This window comes from Dreissena polymorpha, chromosome 9, assembly GCF_020536995.1.
Source record: "Dreissena polymorpha isolate Duluth1 chromosome 9, UMN_Dpol_1.0, whole genome shotgun sequence".
NCBI classification, from domain to species: domain Eukaryota; kingdom Metazoa; phylum Mollusca; class Bivalvia; order Myida; family Dreissenidae; genus Dreissena; species Dreissena polymorpha.
In genome coordinates, this window is record NC_068363.1 from 53616124 (window position 1) to 53631820 (window position 15697).

Genomic DNA, 15697 nt, shown 5'->3' on the forward strand with positions numbered 1-15697 from the left:
ATCATCATCATCATCATCATCATCGTCGTCTTCATCATCGTCATCATCATCATCATCATCATCATCATCATCATCATCATCATCATCATCATCATCATCAGCAGCAGCAGCAGCATCGTCATCGTCATCGTCGTCGTCTCTATCGTCAGTAGCAGCAGTATGTGTTTCTCATAAAGATGTTTTTAAAAGTTGCTTTATATTTTTTGTTGTTCGGGCCGTTGTTCTTGCTTATGTTTTATTCATGTTGTCATTGATGTTCGTCGTTTTGTTGTGGTCTGGTTTTATAGTGTTGTTGCACAATTGGAGTTCCATTTGAAGAGTGTGTTGAATATACAAAATGGCCGTACATGAAGTTTTGTTAAATTCAACAAAAGCTTTTAAAGAATTAATGCAAAGTTTTCTTTTGTTTTATCAAATCTGATTTTTACCTAATTGTTGTATCATTATTAGACAAAATGACTGTGCATTAAGTAGCTTTTGTATGCTAATGCACAATAATATGTTCTCATGCATGCTTGCATATGAACTTTTCCAATGTGTTTGTTTTAACGAAAACTGTTACATCTGATGCCTACTTAAGACTTATGTATCTGCAAATGCTAACGCTTGAGTATATATTCTATAAACCACTGCTTCTATGGGCCTATCTTATACAACACACATATGTCAGGGGTAAGTTCAATATATGCGACTAGACCATTAGTTCGTATTGGCATGTTGTAGCAGAAGGTACCAGATTACACCGAGGATCGCTGGTTCGATCCCCGGCCCGGCCACATAACTTGTGTGGGGATTGGTTATACAACTCTTTCTACGGCCGTTCTCCACTGTCTCTGTGTGGGGATTGGTTATACAACTCTTTCTACGGCCGTTCTCCACTGTCTCTGATTGGTATACAACTCTTTCTACGGCCGTTCTCCACTGTCTCTGATTGGTTATACAACTCTTTCTACGGCCGTTCTCCACTGTCTCTGATTTTAGAAGGGTAGTTGTAAATTAATGTGTAGTCCCTACAGGCTAATCAGGGACGACACTTTCCGCCTAAACTGGATTTTTCCGAAGAAGAGACTTTCTTTAAACATAAAATATCATATAAGCAGAAAGTGTTGTCCCTGATTAGCCTGTGCGGACTGCATAGGCTAATCTGGGACGACACTTTTCGTAAATGCTTTTAACCCCCTTTTCACAGAGCAGGGCAAAATTATTAATTTGGTTTTGCCTGTGGCTTAAAAAAAGTTAAATCCAAGCTGAAGAAAAACTCAACATACTTAACTTTCATGAATTTTATGTAAACCATAACCCAGTTTTTAACCCCGAATGGACAGTCGCATTTACTCATTCATTTGCCATGTAACATCTATTAAATATCCATGCACAGCGACAGTGCTATCAGATACGCGGAAAATAATCTTAAACAACACTGAGCGAACTGTGCAAATGCCGCTCCATGTTGTCGTGTTATCTATAACCCTGAGTTTATTTGCGATAATCATGTATAAGTTTACACAGCGAGTTTTCTCGATTTGGGTCAAGTTTGCACCGACATAAGAATCACTAGTGTTTTGCAGTTTCGCGAAGTGCACGTACACACGATGTCGTCTTTTGCGCCTGAGTCGAAAGGGACCGGAAGTGGCGGCAGTGACGCCAGCGTTTATGACGCTGACGATGCTGAATTCTTCCCAGGTAAGTGTTTTTGTATTTTTAACATTGGTCAGCAAGTTCAAACTCACGTTTTTGATACTGAGAGGCTGGTTTTGTTTTCCTCGTGCACCGAGAGTCTCTCGTACACACAGCAGAACATGATAAAAGATTAACCCATTTACGCTAGTGGACTCTCCCATCCTTCTAAATTGGAACAATTTATTTTCAAAATTAGGGATGTCAAGTATATTTATTTCTCTATTTAGAATATTTATTACAGAAATTCCTTTAAGCAAACAGCGCAGACCCTGGTGAGACGCCGCATCATGCGGCGTCTCATCTGGGCCTACGCTGTTTGCCAAGGCCTTTATTCTAGACGATAGGCATAAATGGGTTATTGTACGCATATGTCGTGGCACGTGTTGATCTCCGCATAACTCTCTTACAAACTCGCCAACAGAACCGAAATAACATAATATACTGTTGGCTAAATTTAAAATTAATGGGACGCAGCATTTCGTTTTGCAATTTTGCTAGCCGAATATGAGCATGATAGACCTTTTTCAGAATGATCACAACCACAGCATGAGTATCAGTATCACATTTGCATTTTATTGCATTGTCAGTTCTATGCGTGCCAAACAAAATGTATGTACCATTATAGCGGCTTTTTCACGTTTTGGTAAAGTGACAAAATTAAAAAAGTTGTTTAAGATTCGCAAATTTTCGTTTAAGTTATGATATTTGTGAGGAAACAGTAATACTGAACATTTACCATGCTCTAAAATAGCCATAATATGCATCATTTGACGATTTAAAAACCTGAAAATTATAAAGCGTGGCAACGCGAAACGATTGAATAATTTTGAGAGTTCTGTTGCTGTCGTCATATTTTGTGAAACTACGAGGATTGCTTATAAAAGTATAAAATACATTCTTCATTGGATGGCCGAGTGGTCTAAGTGGGTAGACTTATACTCCAGGAATCCAGGGCTCAGTGGTTCGAGCCCTGATGCGGGTTACTTTTTTCTTTTTTTTAAATAAATTTTATTCTTGAGTTTTTACTGGAGCTTTTTAGATCCAATATTAACATTTATCATTATAAAGCAATTAATGCCAAACTTCAATACATGCCAAAATCTGTCAAAAGGCCCCTTTAATAGTCACATATGAGTACGCACACGCTAATAAAGGACGACACTTTCGGCTTTGGCTTTAATTTAAATTTTCGTTGATAGGAAGTCTCTCCTAAACGAAAATCCAGTTTAGGCGGAGAGTGTCGTCCCTTATTAACCCCGTTTTCCAAGAACGAGACACACTTGTGTGTATTTTTCCATTCAGGTGTCAAGAAGATTGCTGTGGACCCTAGTGCGGGTCGAGACAACACATTGGTGTTCAAACACTACAACCCCTCGGAGGTAGGAAATCAATGGGGGTCATGTAGCGCGTGCTTAGGGAATAGGTGGGAGTCATATAACACGTGCTTTTTAAGGGGTTGTATCTATATTCACATATCGTAATTACCATTATTGTTTTGTTCAATAGGGAAATATACACAAACTCTTTATATGTTCCTCTTTTATAGATATATATTTAATAATAATGCTTTTTGATGTCTTTGATGTCCTTCATAACGCCCGATTTCTGTCGTGTCCGGTAATATTGCGTGTTCGGGTATCTTCCGCACTTCGTTTTTTTACAAATGTTGAAGACGATGAGTACAATTGATCATAAACCCACGTTTTGAAAGTAAGGTTAACCAAAACATTAAACCAAATGCAAATACACTTTTTATTCATTTTATTAACCGACTTTGCATAATTATTTTTTTATGTGTTCCTCAATATTTATGCTCTGTGCTGCAATGAATTCCTATGTGGTGTTGATCCGATTTTTATCAGCCTATCGAGTTTAAAGCGTGATCACCGGACAGAACCGTTTGATAGTGTATTATTTTCTTTGCATTCGTTCCATAACTTCAGAGGCCCGATTGTTCGATTGTCTACACAATTAATTCAACCCACAATTTTAATACTTTTTAAACACAGAACGTGCGTATCGTAAGGTACATACAATATTGTAAATAGTACTAAACCATTTAATTCTACTTGATGTATTATATTCTTATTGTTTATTCTTACCTTTACTTTACTTTGTCTGAACATGTTGTCTGCGTTACAGAAAGTGCATGGACGTACCATGGAAGAGTGGCTGCGTTTTTCCGTCTGTTTCTGGCACACGTTCCGAGGCACTGGTAGGTTTGCTTTACTTGCAATACAATGCACGTGCAATACAAATGCACGTACGATTTAAATGTACACGTTATACAAATATATACGTGCCTTACAAATAGAACGTACCTGCCGTTCAATTATAGGGACAATACAAATATATTTGATTTTCAAATATGCGTGCGATACAAATGTTCGTGATGTTCAAATATACGTGCGATACAAATATACGCCTATTTAAATGTACGTGCGATACAAATGTGCGTGCGATTCAAATGTACGTGCGATACACATGTTCGCATGCTTCAAATTTAGGTGCGATACAAATGGTCCATTGATTCAATTGCTCGCGTGGTACAAATGTACACAAGATATAAATATACGCGTGGTGTAAATGTACGCGCGTTACAAAGTTTACGGGGGATGCGAATGTATGCGTGATGCAAATGTACGCGCGATAAAAATGTACGCGAGAGACAAATGTAGGCGCGATGCAAATGTGTACGCTATACACAAGTTCGAGCAAACATTAACTCATGATAAAATGTAAGCGCAATACAGATAAACGTGCAAAATTAATGTTCGCGCGATACAAATACACGCGCAATACAAATGCAAGAGCTCTCAAATACTCGTACAATACAAATCCGAGCGCGATACAAATGAACGCGATGCTTTATATATGGCTGTGTTTTGTAGTACTCTATAATGTTAAAGATTTTTTTATCGTTAAATAATTTGCACCTTTGTTCCTTTTACTACATGTGCACATGGTCCAATAAAACAGATAAGTTTAATAAAGCGTTCTAAATGATTTAAAATCCTCTTTGGCTTATGGGCGTTGATAGGTGCTGATCCGTTCGGTTTCCCTACCCTGGTGCGCCCATGGGATGACGGCTCAAACTCCATGGCCAACGCACGCAGGCGACTCCGGGCGGCGTTCGAGTTCTTCACGAAGTTGGGGGTCAAGTACTGGACATTCCACGACCGGTAGCTTCTCTCTGTTTGCTTTTATTCATTCGCGTTAAAATAGGGTCATGTATGTGGTATATTTACCCGCTTTGCGATGTAGGCTGAGAAATAAATCGGGGAACATTTATATTTTTGTCATACTATACAATTAAGTACTGGTTCCTACCAAAAGAAAGATTAAAATGTGATGGATGGAATCGGAACATAAAAACGTACCATGTATGTATGCATCAATATTTTAATATTCTGTTTTTTAGTAAACTTAACATTAGTTTAACCTATGTGTGAACGCATCTCTGGGGAATTTTTATAATCCACAAAACAAGTTCCGTTTGCACACAAAGCTATTTAATCCTTATGTATATAAATCTACACACGTTATAAAGACAATTATTCCCGTACCGCTCTGCAGTGACATATCACCGGAAGGTGCGACACTAGAGGAAACCAACCGGAACTTGGACGAGATAGCGGACCTGGCGTTGAAGCTGCAGCAGACGACGGGAGTGAAGCTGCTCTGGGCCACCTCCAACCTATTCGCGCATCCCAGGTAGGGAGCTTCGGGGACGCTCGATTATTTCGTTACATGGCACAACATGGTCTTGTCCGGATGCCTTGTTGTCTGACTATAATATCGTACTATTAGAATATCTTATATTATTGGAAGCGTTGTGTTAATATCTATATTACACAACATATTTTGTATGTTGTGTTGGATTTTAAGGTTAGCTATTTTCACAATGAACATTCGGCACACGTTATCGTGATATGGAAGATAGGAACTTTAGCTACACTCCTGTTTAAACAATCTTAACATGTTTTTGAGGAATCCGTGCCTGTTCAACTGCAGCATATTGTGTTCTTTAGCTGCCCTTGATATGATCGCCAGGTACATGAACGGCGCCGCCAGCAGCCCGGAAGCGCATGTGTTTGCGTACGGTGCCGCGCAAGTGAAGAAGTGTATGGAAGTGGCCAAGAGATTGGGGGCAGAAAACTTCGGTAAGATCAACATGCATTTCCGTATTATATTTGTTGTGACATTTATTATTTATGTATAAATACAATTTATGCCTTTATATAATACATAATATAAGCATTGAAAATTTGCATTATGACTATTCAAATAATATAACAAATAAAATGTATACAGAAACATGAATATATATTATAGAGCAGTAAACACATGGCATTTTCTGAGTTGTTAATGTAAGTATACGTGCACATATTCCCGTGTGTATTATTACATATTGTGTTCAGATTCGATTTTTGTGTTTTCATATTTCACTGTCAATGTTACCCTCTCCTCTGTCGGTTGTAGTGTTCTGGGGAGGCCGCGAGGGCTACCACACCCTTCTGAACACGGATATCCGAAAGGAGCAGAACCACATGGCGGAGTTCTTCCGCATGGCGGCAGGTAAAAAACAATTGAGTCGTGATCTGAGAAAACTGAGCATAATGCATGTGCCTAAAGTGTCGTCCCAGATTCACGGACGACACTTTCCGCTTTTATGACATTTTGCGTTTAAATGAAGTCTCTTCTTAGCAAAAAATCAAATTTAGGCAGAAAGTGTGAAATTGCAAAATTCCAAAATTTAGGCTCAACGATTAAAAGGATAGTCATAAAAATAACAACTACACCAACAGATTTTATACAATATCATGATTTTTATATGGGTAAATTTAAGATGCTATAATGGAGCCGCTCGATGCAAATAAGGACCATTCATTCTAAAATACTATTTAATTTGGCTTTGTACCGTTCCAAGACTCTAACAAAGAAAGAAAGTTTAAATGCTTTTTAAAAACAACGGGCTTCATGTTCGTTGCAGCATACAAGAAGAAGATCGGATTCACTGGTACATTGCTCATCGAGCCGAAACCCAAGGAGCCCTCCAAGCACCAGTATGACTACGGTACATCCACGTAGAAATCTAAACGTCACGTGGATGACGGTACATCGTCGACGTTACGTGTTTGTCCAAAAGTGGAGGGTGCCACGTGTTACTTGATATGTGACTCAGGTTTCTAAATTCAATTCTGATGGATGGATTGAACGGACTTGTTTACATGACCGGTTAGGCTAGGTCAGTAGGTAGAGCGCTGGAGTACACATCCGGGTAGACTAGGTCAGTAGTAAGAGCGCTGGAGTACACATCGGGGAAGGCCAGATCAGAAGTTAGAGCGCTGTAGTTCAAATCCGGATAGGCTAGGTCAGTAGGTAGAACGCTGGAGTACACATCCGGGTAGGCTAGGTTAGAAGGTAGAGCGCTGGAGTACACATCCGGTTAGGCTAGATCAGTAAGTAGAACGCTGGAGTACACATCCGGGTAGGCCAGATCAGTAGTTAGAGCGCTGGATAACACATCCGGGTAGGCTAGGTCAGTAGGTAGAACGCTGGAGTACACATCCGGGTAGGCTAGGTCTGTAGGCAGAGCGCTGGAGTACACATCCGGGTAGACTAGATCAGTAAGTAGAACGCTGGAGAACACATCCGGGTAGGCTAGGTCAGTAGATAGAGCGCTGGAGTACACATCCGGGTAGGCTAGGTCAGTAGATAGAGCGCTGGAGTACACATCCGGGTAGGCTAGGTCAGTAGATAGAGCGCTTGAGTACACATCCGGGTAGGCTAGGTCAGTAAGTAGAGCGCTGGAGTACACATTCGGGTAGTCTAGGTCAGTAGGTAGAGCGCTGGAGTACACCTCCGGGTAGGCTAGATCAGTAAGTGGAACGCTGGAGTACACATCCGGGTAGGCTAGGTCAGTAGATAGAGCGCTGGAGTACACATCCGGGTAGGCTAGGTCAGTAGGTAGAGCGCTGGAGTACACATCCGGGTAGGCTAGGTCAGAAGGTATAGCGCTGGATTGCACATCCGGGTAGGCTAGGTCAGTAGGTATAGCGCTGGAGTACACATCCGGGTAGGCTAGGTCAGTATGTATAGCGCTGGAGTACACATCCGGGTAGGCTAGGTCAGAAGTTATAGCGATGGAGTACACATCCGGGTAGGCTAGGTCAGTAGGTAGAGCGCTGGAGTACACATCCGGATAGGCTAGATCAGTAAGTAGAACGCTGGAGTAGACATTCGGGTAGGCTAGGTCAGTAGTTAGAGCGCTGGAGTTCACATCCGGGTAGGCTAGGTCAGTAAGTTGAGCGCTGGAGTACACATCCGGGTAGTCTAGGTCAGTAGGTATAGCGCTGGAGTACACATCGGGTAGGCTAGGTCAGTAGGTATAGCGCTGGAGTACACATCCGGGTAGGCTAGGTCAGTAGTTAGAGCGCTGGAGTACACATCCGGGTAGGCTATGTCTGTAGGTAGAGCGCTGGAGTACACATCCGGGTAGGCTAGGTCAGTAGATAGACCGCTGGAGTACACATCCGGGTAGGCTTGGTCAGTAGGTAGAGCGCTTGAGTACACATCCGGGTAGGCTAGGTCAGTAGGTAGAGCGCTGGAGTACACATCCGGGTAGGCTAGGTCAGTAGATAGAGCGCTGGAGTACACATCCGGGTAGGCTTGGTCAGTAGTTAGAGCGCTGGAGTTCACATCCTGGTAGGCTAGATCAGTAGGTTGAACGCTGGAGTACACATCCGGGTAGGCTAGGTCAATCGGTAGAGCGCTGGAGTACACATCCGGGTAGGCTAGATCAGTGGATAGAATGCTGGAGTACACATTGGAGGATCTCGGGTTCAAGTTCCGGCTTAGCCACATAAGTTGTGATGGGATTGGTCGTGCACTAAGTTCTTCGACCATTCTTCCCCTACCTCTCGTTAAAATAAAGCAGTTGTAAGTTACTGATAAAAGCTCTTTTAACTAGCATAGCGTTAAAAATGCGGCATTGATTTCAAACGTTGAGTTGTGCCTAAGATCTTTCGTACAAATGGTCACGGCTTTTGTCCCCGGGGTAGGCAAACTTTTGTATTTAAATGGTTTTCCTTGTGATTATAATTATTTAAAACTATCTTACACATAAAATGTTAAAATGTTATTAGATAATACTTTAAACACATGAAAATCTTCAAACAAGATTCGTTAAGCGTCAGATTTTTTACATTGAGTAGCGGGAAATATTATTGTACAACATGCAGTTTCTTTTACGTTTCGAAATATTCATGAAATGTTGCATTAATTTTAATTGTTCAATTACCTTAACATGTATAACTGTTGTGTTTTGTATGTCTTCTTCTAGATGCAATGACGGTCATTGCGTTCCTTAGGACGTATGGTTTGGAAAATGAATATAAGGCGAGTATTAACAATCTAGCTTCTCGATTTTCCTGGTAACTAACTCTTTCAGTGCTGGAACCGAATTTTGAAGGCCTTTGCAAACAGTTTGGATCCAGATGAGACGCCACAGAACGTGGCGTCTCATCAGGATCCAAACTGTTTGTTATTCTAATAGTATTCTTTGAAAAAAATCGATGAAAATACTAATTTTAGAAATTCGGCAGACGACATTTTAGCAGACGACAAATTTCCCAGCATGCAAAGGGCTAATTCCAGACTAAGGCTATAACTCGCATGTTCATAAAAATTGATGAACACATGATTGAGGATTTTGATACTTTTTAAGGAGTTAAATCGTCTACAAGTCTTGCTTGCCTTTGACCTTTAACCGAAATCGAAAGGCTAAAAAGTAGTCCGGTATGTACACGAAGTAGCAGATTAAAGGCTACTACTTATGTAAAGCACAAGTTTACATGACACCTATAGTTTCCATCTATTAAATCATTTATCTGGTTGATAAAGTACTATTCTCTGCGGACACATCACTTATGAATGTTGATTTCACTTTAAAGGATCCTCTTTATGCGGGATATTCATTTTCAAACGTATAATTTAGTCATTTGTTTGATAAATCGTTTTTTGAAAGTTGAGTTTGCTCTTTGCTGCTTCCAGTTGAACATTGAGCCAAACCACACGACCTTGGCCGGACACGGCTTTGAACACGATGTCGTCATGTCATCCGCGTAGTAAGTCGCTGCGTCAAAAAGTGGTTTTAAAATGTTTGTAGTGAAAACTATAATACAATATAATAGAAGAATATTAGTGAGGTTACATCGGCATTTCACGTTTTTGCTTAACGAGAAATCTGTGAAACGATGTTATGATTTTTGAGACAATCTGTCCTGTGAAATTTTCCACAGGGTTGCAACTTAAATGTATGTCGGTGATGAAAAAGATCAAATAAAAACAACCATTGTTGATTAGAATGTTTTATCTATAAAAGACAGTGACTCCTTATCCATGGAAGTCCATAATTTGTTATGACAGTAATTTTGTAAACATATTCGCGACTTACGTAAATAGTAAAGACCGCATGTTTAGTTCCTTAATACATTTTATTTAAAAGAAAGAGGAATACATGTATAATCCACATTTTAAAACGATAAATATGCTCAGAAAATGGCAAGAAATAAGAAAAGATGAAGCTACTAAACAACGCTATTTTGTCTTCCACAACACCAATTTAAATACACATTTTACTTTTTATCATTATAATTCATGAACATTTATTAAAAATACATACCTTGCGGGGAATTACGGATATTACAAAAGTAGCACGGTTGTCGGTATACTAGAATTCCGCAAAAAGCCGTGGTGTCACGAGTTTCGGGCATTGGAGCTGTAAATTAACTTCCTGCAGGTTTGGCATGCTTGGCTCCGTGGACTCGAACACGGGATCTCCGGACCTGGGCTGGGACACGGACCAGTTCCCCATGGACCTGAAAAACTGCACACAGATCATGAGGGTAGGGCACTTAAAATATGTCAAATTCGCAGTATGGTTGTGATGTTGGCAAAGCACGAAGCATTAGGAGCTATTGGGTTATATATGTCTCACATTGCATAGATGATATTAAACATGAAAAGAAGTCAATATGAAAAAAGTGCAGCAGCGTCTAAAACCCAAAGTTTCGGTCTGAAAATCTAACTGTTTGTTTATGGTCTACCTACCGGCGAAGTTTATTCAACAAAACAGCAATTTATTCCGCGCACTGATGAACCAAACAATGTGTTGTCAGCGTAGACAGACTGAAGGCGAGAAAGTAAGAGAGTATATGCACACGAATTAGGAGTGACACCGTACTGTTTTCTCTTAATCTCACCAAACTGAAATGTTTTTTTTATGCCCCCGGATCGAAAGATCGGGGTTATATTGTTTTTGGCCGCCTGTCTGTCATTGTATGTGTCTGTGTGTGTGTGTGTGTGTGTGTGTGTGTGTGTCCCAAAACTTAAACCAAAACTTTAACCTTCTTCTTAACTTTTGCAATATTAAACATAGCAAATTGATATTTGGCATGCATATGTATCTCATGGAGCTGCACATTTTGAGTTGTGAAAGGTCAAGGTCAATGTCATGCGTCAAGGTCAAAAGTAAAAAAAATGAAATCCAAGGGAAGTAATAAGCTTTAAAAGGGAGATAATTTCTAAACCTGCCAAATGATATATTGAAATTTCATTTCAAAGCGGCTCATTAGGGGGCGTTGTGTTTCTGACAAACACATCTCTTGATTTCTGTATAGTACAATAAGGATCATGGTTGTTTATAAGGGCTAATGTTTGATCTTTGTCTAGTAATACTGTATTAGCATAGTTGAATATATAATATTAATTATCATTGCTCCACAAGCGTAGCGCATTAATACATCGTTTAACTGATTCGATGCCAGTCGAAGTGCTGGTACATGTACGTCACTAAGCGACCATTCCTACTATTAATATACTTATTTAGCAAGCTATTCGCGTGTTTTATATGAACACTATTAATTAATACTGTTTTCAGGTTATTCTGGATCAGGGTGGCTTAGCCCCCGGTGGTCTAAATTTCGACTGCAAAGTGCGACGAGAGTCCACGGCCCTGCAGGACATGTTTACAGCGCACATAGGTATCCAAGCAGTCGTCGTGTGCGATATATATGAACATTTCATAATTATTTGATAGCATAGTGATTTTGAAATGCCATATTTTTGTAATACAATTGTTTTGAGGAAATATTTATTTTATGTACACACGATACGAACAACATGAAAGAACGCAACTCTTCTTTTAAAATTTCAAAATGGTGACCGCGTACCGTGGAATTATCATTTTTGTTCATGTGTTTCAGTTCGTTATATTTATTTCTTAATATTTTGAATCAGTACTCTATAAATGAATTTAATTAATACTTATGCGCATCAATAGCCTCTGTAACTGTGTTGTTGACATGATAACTCCAGGCGCCATGGACACCTTTGCTAGAGCGCTGAAGGTTGCAGCCACCATTGCAGAAGAGAAGCTGTTTACCAAACATATTGAGGTAGGCACAATGAAACGCGGCCTTTAATATATAAATGCCAAAGTAGATATTATTTAGTCACATGTATTTGCCGTCTGTAATATATGTTTGACAAGTTATTAATTCTTTCCTGTACGTGTTTTGTTGGAAATTCTTTGTAATATCATCGTTACATGGTAGTAACTACTTCCTGTACATGTCTCGGGGTACCACACTTTGTAATAATTAATGTAAAGCAAAGTAGTATTTTTGTGTTACTGCGCGACAAGATTGTTATTCTCTCCTGTGCGTGTTTTAACGACAACAGTTTGCAATAACATCTGCGCGACAAGTTCGCCTATCTTTCCTGCAAATACATTGTCGCTTCACTTAACATGATTGATGACAAAGGATAACTTTTGGTATATATCTATACAAGAAATATCGTTGTAACGATTCGATTACAAATTGTTCGCCATGTGTGATTACAGGACCGATATTCGAGCTACTCGACGGGAATAGGTCTGAAAATCGACACCGGCGCTACCAGTTTTGAGGAACTAGAGGTATCAAAAAACGGCAACCTGCAAATGAAAATATTGATTAGCAGAACTCAGATACCGTTTCAATATTGTCAAATACCTTAAAAGTGTTTTAAAATTATTTTCTTGTGATAATTTAGAAATGAAATCAGCTCGTTACCTATTATACTCGTGCATGCACTAGATATGATTCTCGTGCACTTACTAGGTTTACCTGGAAATGGTTAGGTTTGTACATCAGTTATTGTTGGTGTAAATATTTAACGCTATGGAAATTCACAAAAACAAAATTAAAGCTTCCCCTTGTGCTCTTTTGAGCGGAAAGTGTAATAAGAAAGACACTAAATGAAACTAATATAAAATAAATAAAACATATATAAATAAAACCATAAAGCACATAACAATAATAATAATTAACATAGTACATGTATAGTGTTTGGGTATTATTTTCCTTTCAGCAATATATACTCGCCCACGGTGAAGCCAATGTCAATTCCGGTCGACAGGAGCACTACGAATCCATGTTCAACAACTACATGTAACCATTGCAACGGTGACATTGTAACTAGGGAGTAATGTGCATGTAAACACAGCAACTGCGACAATGTTACTATGAAATCAACTAAATGTATTCATAAGTGTATCTGATATATATGATTTTATGTAGTGCACTTGTAACGAACATATTTCGTATCAAATAATATTCATTGAAATAAATGGTATGGTTGTATTTTAACGACATTCGATCAGTTATCTGTAAAATATCAATTAAAACTCCTCATGTCTTGGCGTTGATATTTGTATGGGTCACAGATCTTTCTAAATCAATTCATTAAGGCAAGGAAACACCGTGCTGGGTTCGGACATCTCGTTTTTAAATAAAAAATTCATTGGCTGCACGTCGGGAGCCATTGTCGCCAGTTGGAGAAAAAAGTGCAGACAGTCAAGGACTCAACCTCTCGCTATCAAATTCAATACGAGTAATTAAATCCCACTTCGATACTTTGAAGAATAATTCATGGACATTCTCTTCAATGTATGGTAGATGAATAGATAGACGTTTATTTTCCTCCTTTCATGAAGAGCATAACATATAATACAGATTATATACAATGAAGTACAATCGAGTATATACACATACAAGATATCAAAATGAATCAACTCAATACAACCATAAGATTATTTACAAAGATAAGTGACATAACTAGAGTATATAAATATAAATAATTGTTAATTCTAAGGAAAATAGCCACATTGAAATGAGCATGAAAACGTCCCTTTTTTCAGTGTTACTTATTCGCCGAGGATATGTCTGAAAACGAAAACGAAAATAAAGACATAGTAGGCGAATATACTTAAAATAAGTCACACATTTTGCCTTCCACGGAATACTGCTATATAGTGTTAAGATAAACTAACATAGATTCGATCGACATGTCAACATCATATGTGTAAAAAACCTGGCTCAGTGCGTCCAACACTAGTTCAGGATGCTAACAGCAGCTTTGCACAATGTAAAATGCGCAAAATATAAGTCAACCGTGTTAGATATCATTTTCAGTAACACTGCACTTTGTTCTAAGCCATTTAAGTGGACGAAGCGCGAAAATTCCGTTATTCCGATGCATTCAATTAGAATTGTCCATACATGTTTTCGCTCATCCTCTAGAAAGTGACAATCACACAACGTATGAACTACGATATTAACGGTTTTCAATCAACAATGTCTGCATTCTCGTACAAACTGTCTAGACACAAACATACCTATGCTATTCAATATTGTTTTACACACGGTAAGTATTTTTGGATTGTCTTTTGCTACTCTCTATAAAGGGGATTAATTATTGGAGTCTGTTACATGCGCAGATACTCCCCATTGATCGGTGCTTTTGATGCGACTCTGTTTTTCGTTCTTTATGTTCATTTCAACTTTTCGCTAAACTATTTTCTTCAATTGTCGCTTTGTGGAGAAATTTCCATCCTGGACGTATGATCGTAAGACGTTCATTAAGTCGTACTTTTGTAATATCCTGTATGCATCAGGGATATATCCGAGACATTGGCCTTCTAGTTCAATGTGACGTATAAGTCTTTTGTTGAAGATATCTTTCGCTAGGTATTTAGGATTTAATCTGCAGATTTGGCCGAAGAATGTTAATTTCCTTATTTCCAGTTCATTCACTATCAGAACGGTAGAAACGGTTACAGGCAATAATGTATTGAGATGTTTCTGTCATACCCTTGCATGTGTTTCAGGCAAAATTTCTGTGCCATAGAAAGTTGTACAAGATCACATTGCGAGTTGTTGTTCCATAGCTCACAGCCATATAAGGCCTTTGGGATAACAGATGAGTTGAATATTGTTACGAGAGTTGGTGGACAACATCTTTCAGGCGCTACCCCTTTAGAGCACAAGCTCACGTATGTTCCTCGCAATCATACGCATGCATCATGACTCGCATTATTAGTGGTCAGAAATGAGTTGCATTCAATACCAAGATGGGTATACTTGTCGCTAGTGGGCAGACGTTCATGCCCTAGATTGAATGTTGATGTCTCTTAGGTCTTCTTATTATAGACTAGTACGGAACACGTCGATGCACTATAAAGAAACCTCCACCCGTTTGCATATTCATAACAAATCTTAACCCATTTATGCCTAGCGTCCTGAAAAAGGGCTTTGCAAACAGCGTAGACCCAGATGAGACGCCACATGATGCGGCGTCTCATCTGGGTCTACGCTGTTTGCTTAAAGGAATCTCAGTAAGTAATATTCTAAATATAGAAATAAATATACTAGACATCCCTAATTTTGAAAATAAATTGATCCAATTTAGAAGGATGGGAGAGTCCACTAGGCACAAATGGGTTAAGCATCCTCTCGAGACCGTTTATAGAGTGTGATACTAGAACCATATCATCGGCCACAGTAGGCGAAGTCATATTAATGTCATAAATGCACAGGCCATTACCACTCTATTCAAGTTCCTCTATCAGGTCATTTATGTAAATAAGATACAACAGCGGCGAACTTTTGCCTCTCTGACGGGTTCCTTA

General features: G+C 39.1%; 1 protein-coding gene and 1 long non-coding RNA gene across 6 annotated transcripts; both read left to right on the plus strand.

Annotated features, from left to right (window-relative positions):
- Window positions 1-1414: 1414 nt before the first annotated feature.
- On the plus strand, window positions 1415-13417 carry LOC127844947 (xylose isomerase-like). Its single transcript, XM_052375512.1, has 15 exons — window positions 1415-1683; window positions 2983-3059; window positions 3823-3895; window positions 4721-4862; window positions 5257-5394; window positions 5734-5843; window positions 6163-6258; window positions 6674-6757; window positions 9026-9081; window positions 9736-9806; window positions 10484-10589; window positions 11624-11726; window positions 12061-12140; window positions 12590-12664; window positions 13099-13417. The coding sequence occupies exons 1-15, from the start codon at window positions 1593-1595 to the stop codon at window positions 13180-13182; spliced, it is 1386 nt and encodes a 461-aa protein (XP_052231472.1). The 5' UTR covers window positions 1415-1592; the 3' UTR covers window positions 13183-13417.
- On the plus strand, window positions 6767-9019 carry LOC127844948 (uncharacterized). 5 transcript variants are annotated; one of them, XR_008032987.1, is made up of 4 exons: window positions 6767-7264; window positions 7349-7432; window positions 7601-7684; window positions 8062-9019. It is a non-coding gene; the product is annotated as an uncharacterized LOC127844948 (long non-coding RNA). The 5 variants fall into 5 exon arrangements; XR_008032986.1 differs by having other exon boundaries at window positions 6767-7432; window positions 7601-7692; window positions 8154-9019; XR_008032983.1 differs by having other exon boundaries at window positions 6767-7432.
- Window positions 13418-15697: the final 2280 nt, after the last annotated feature.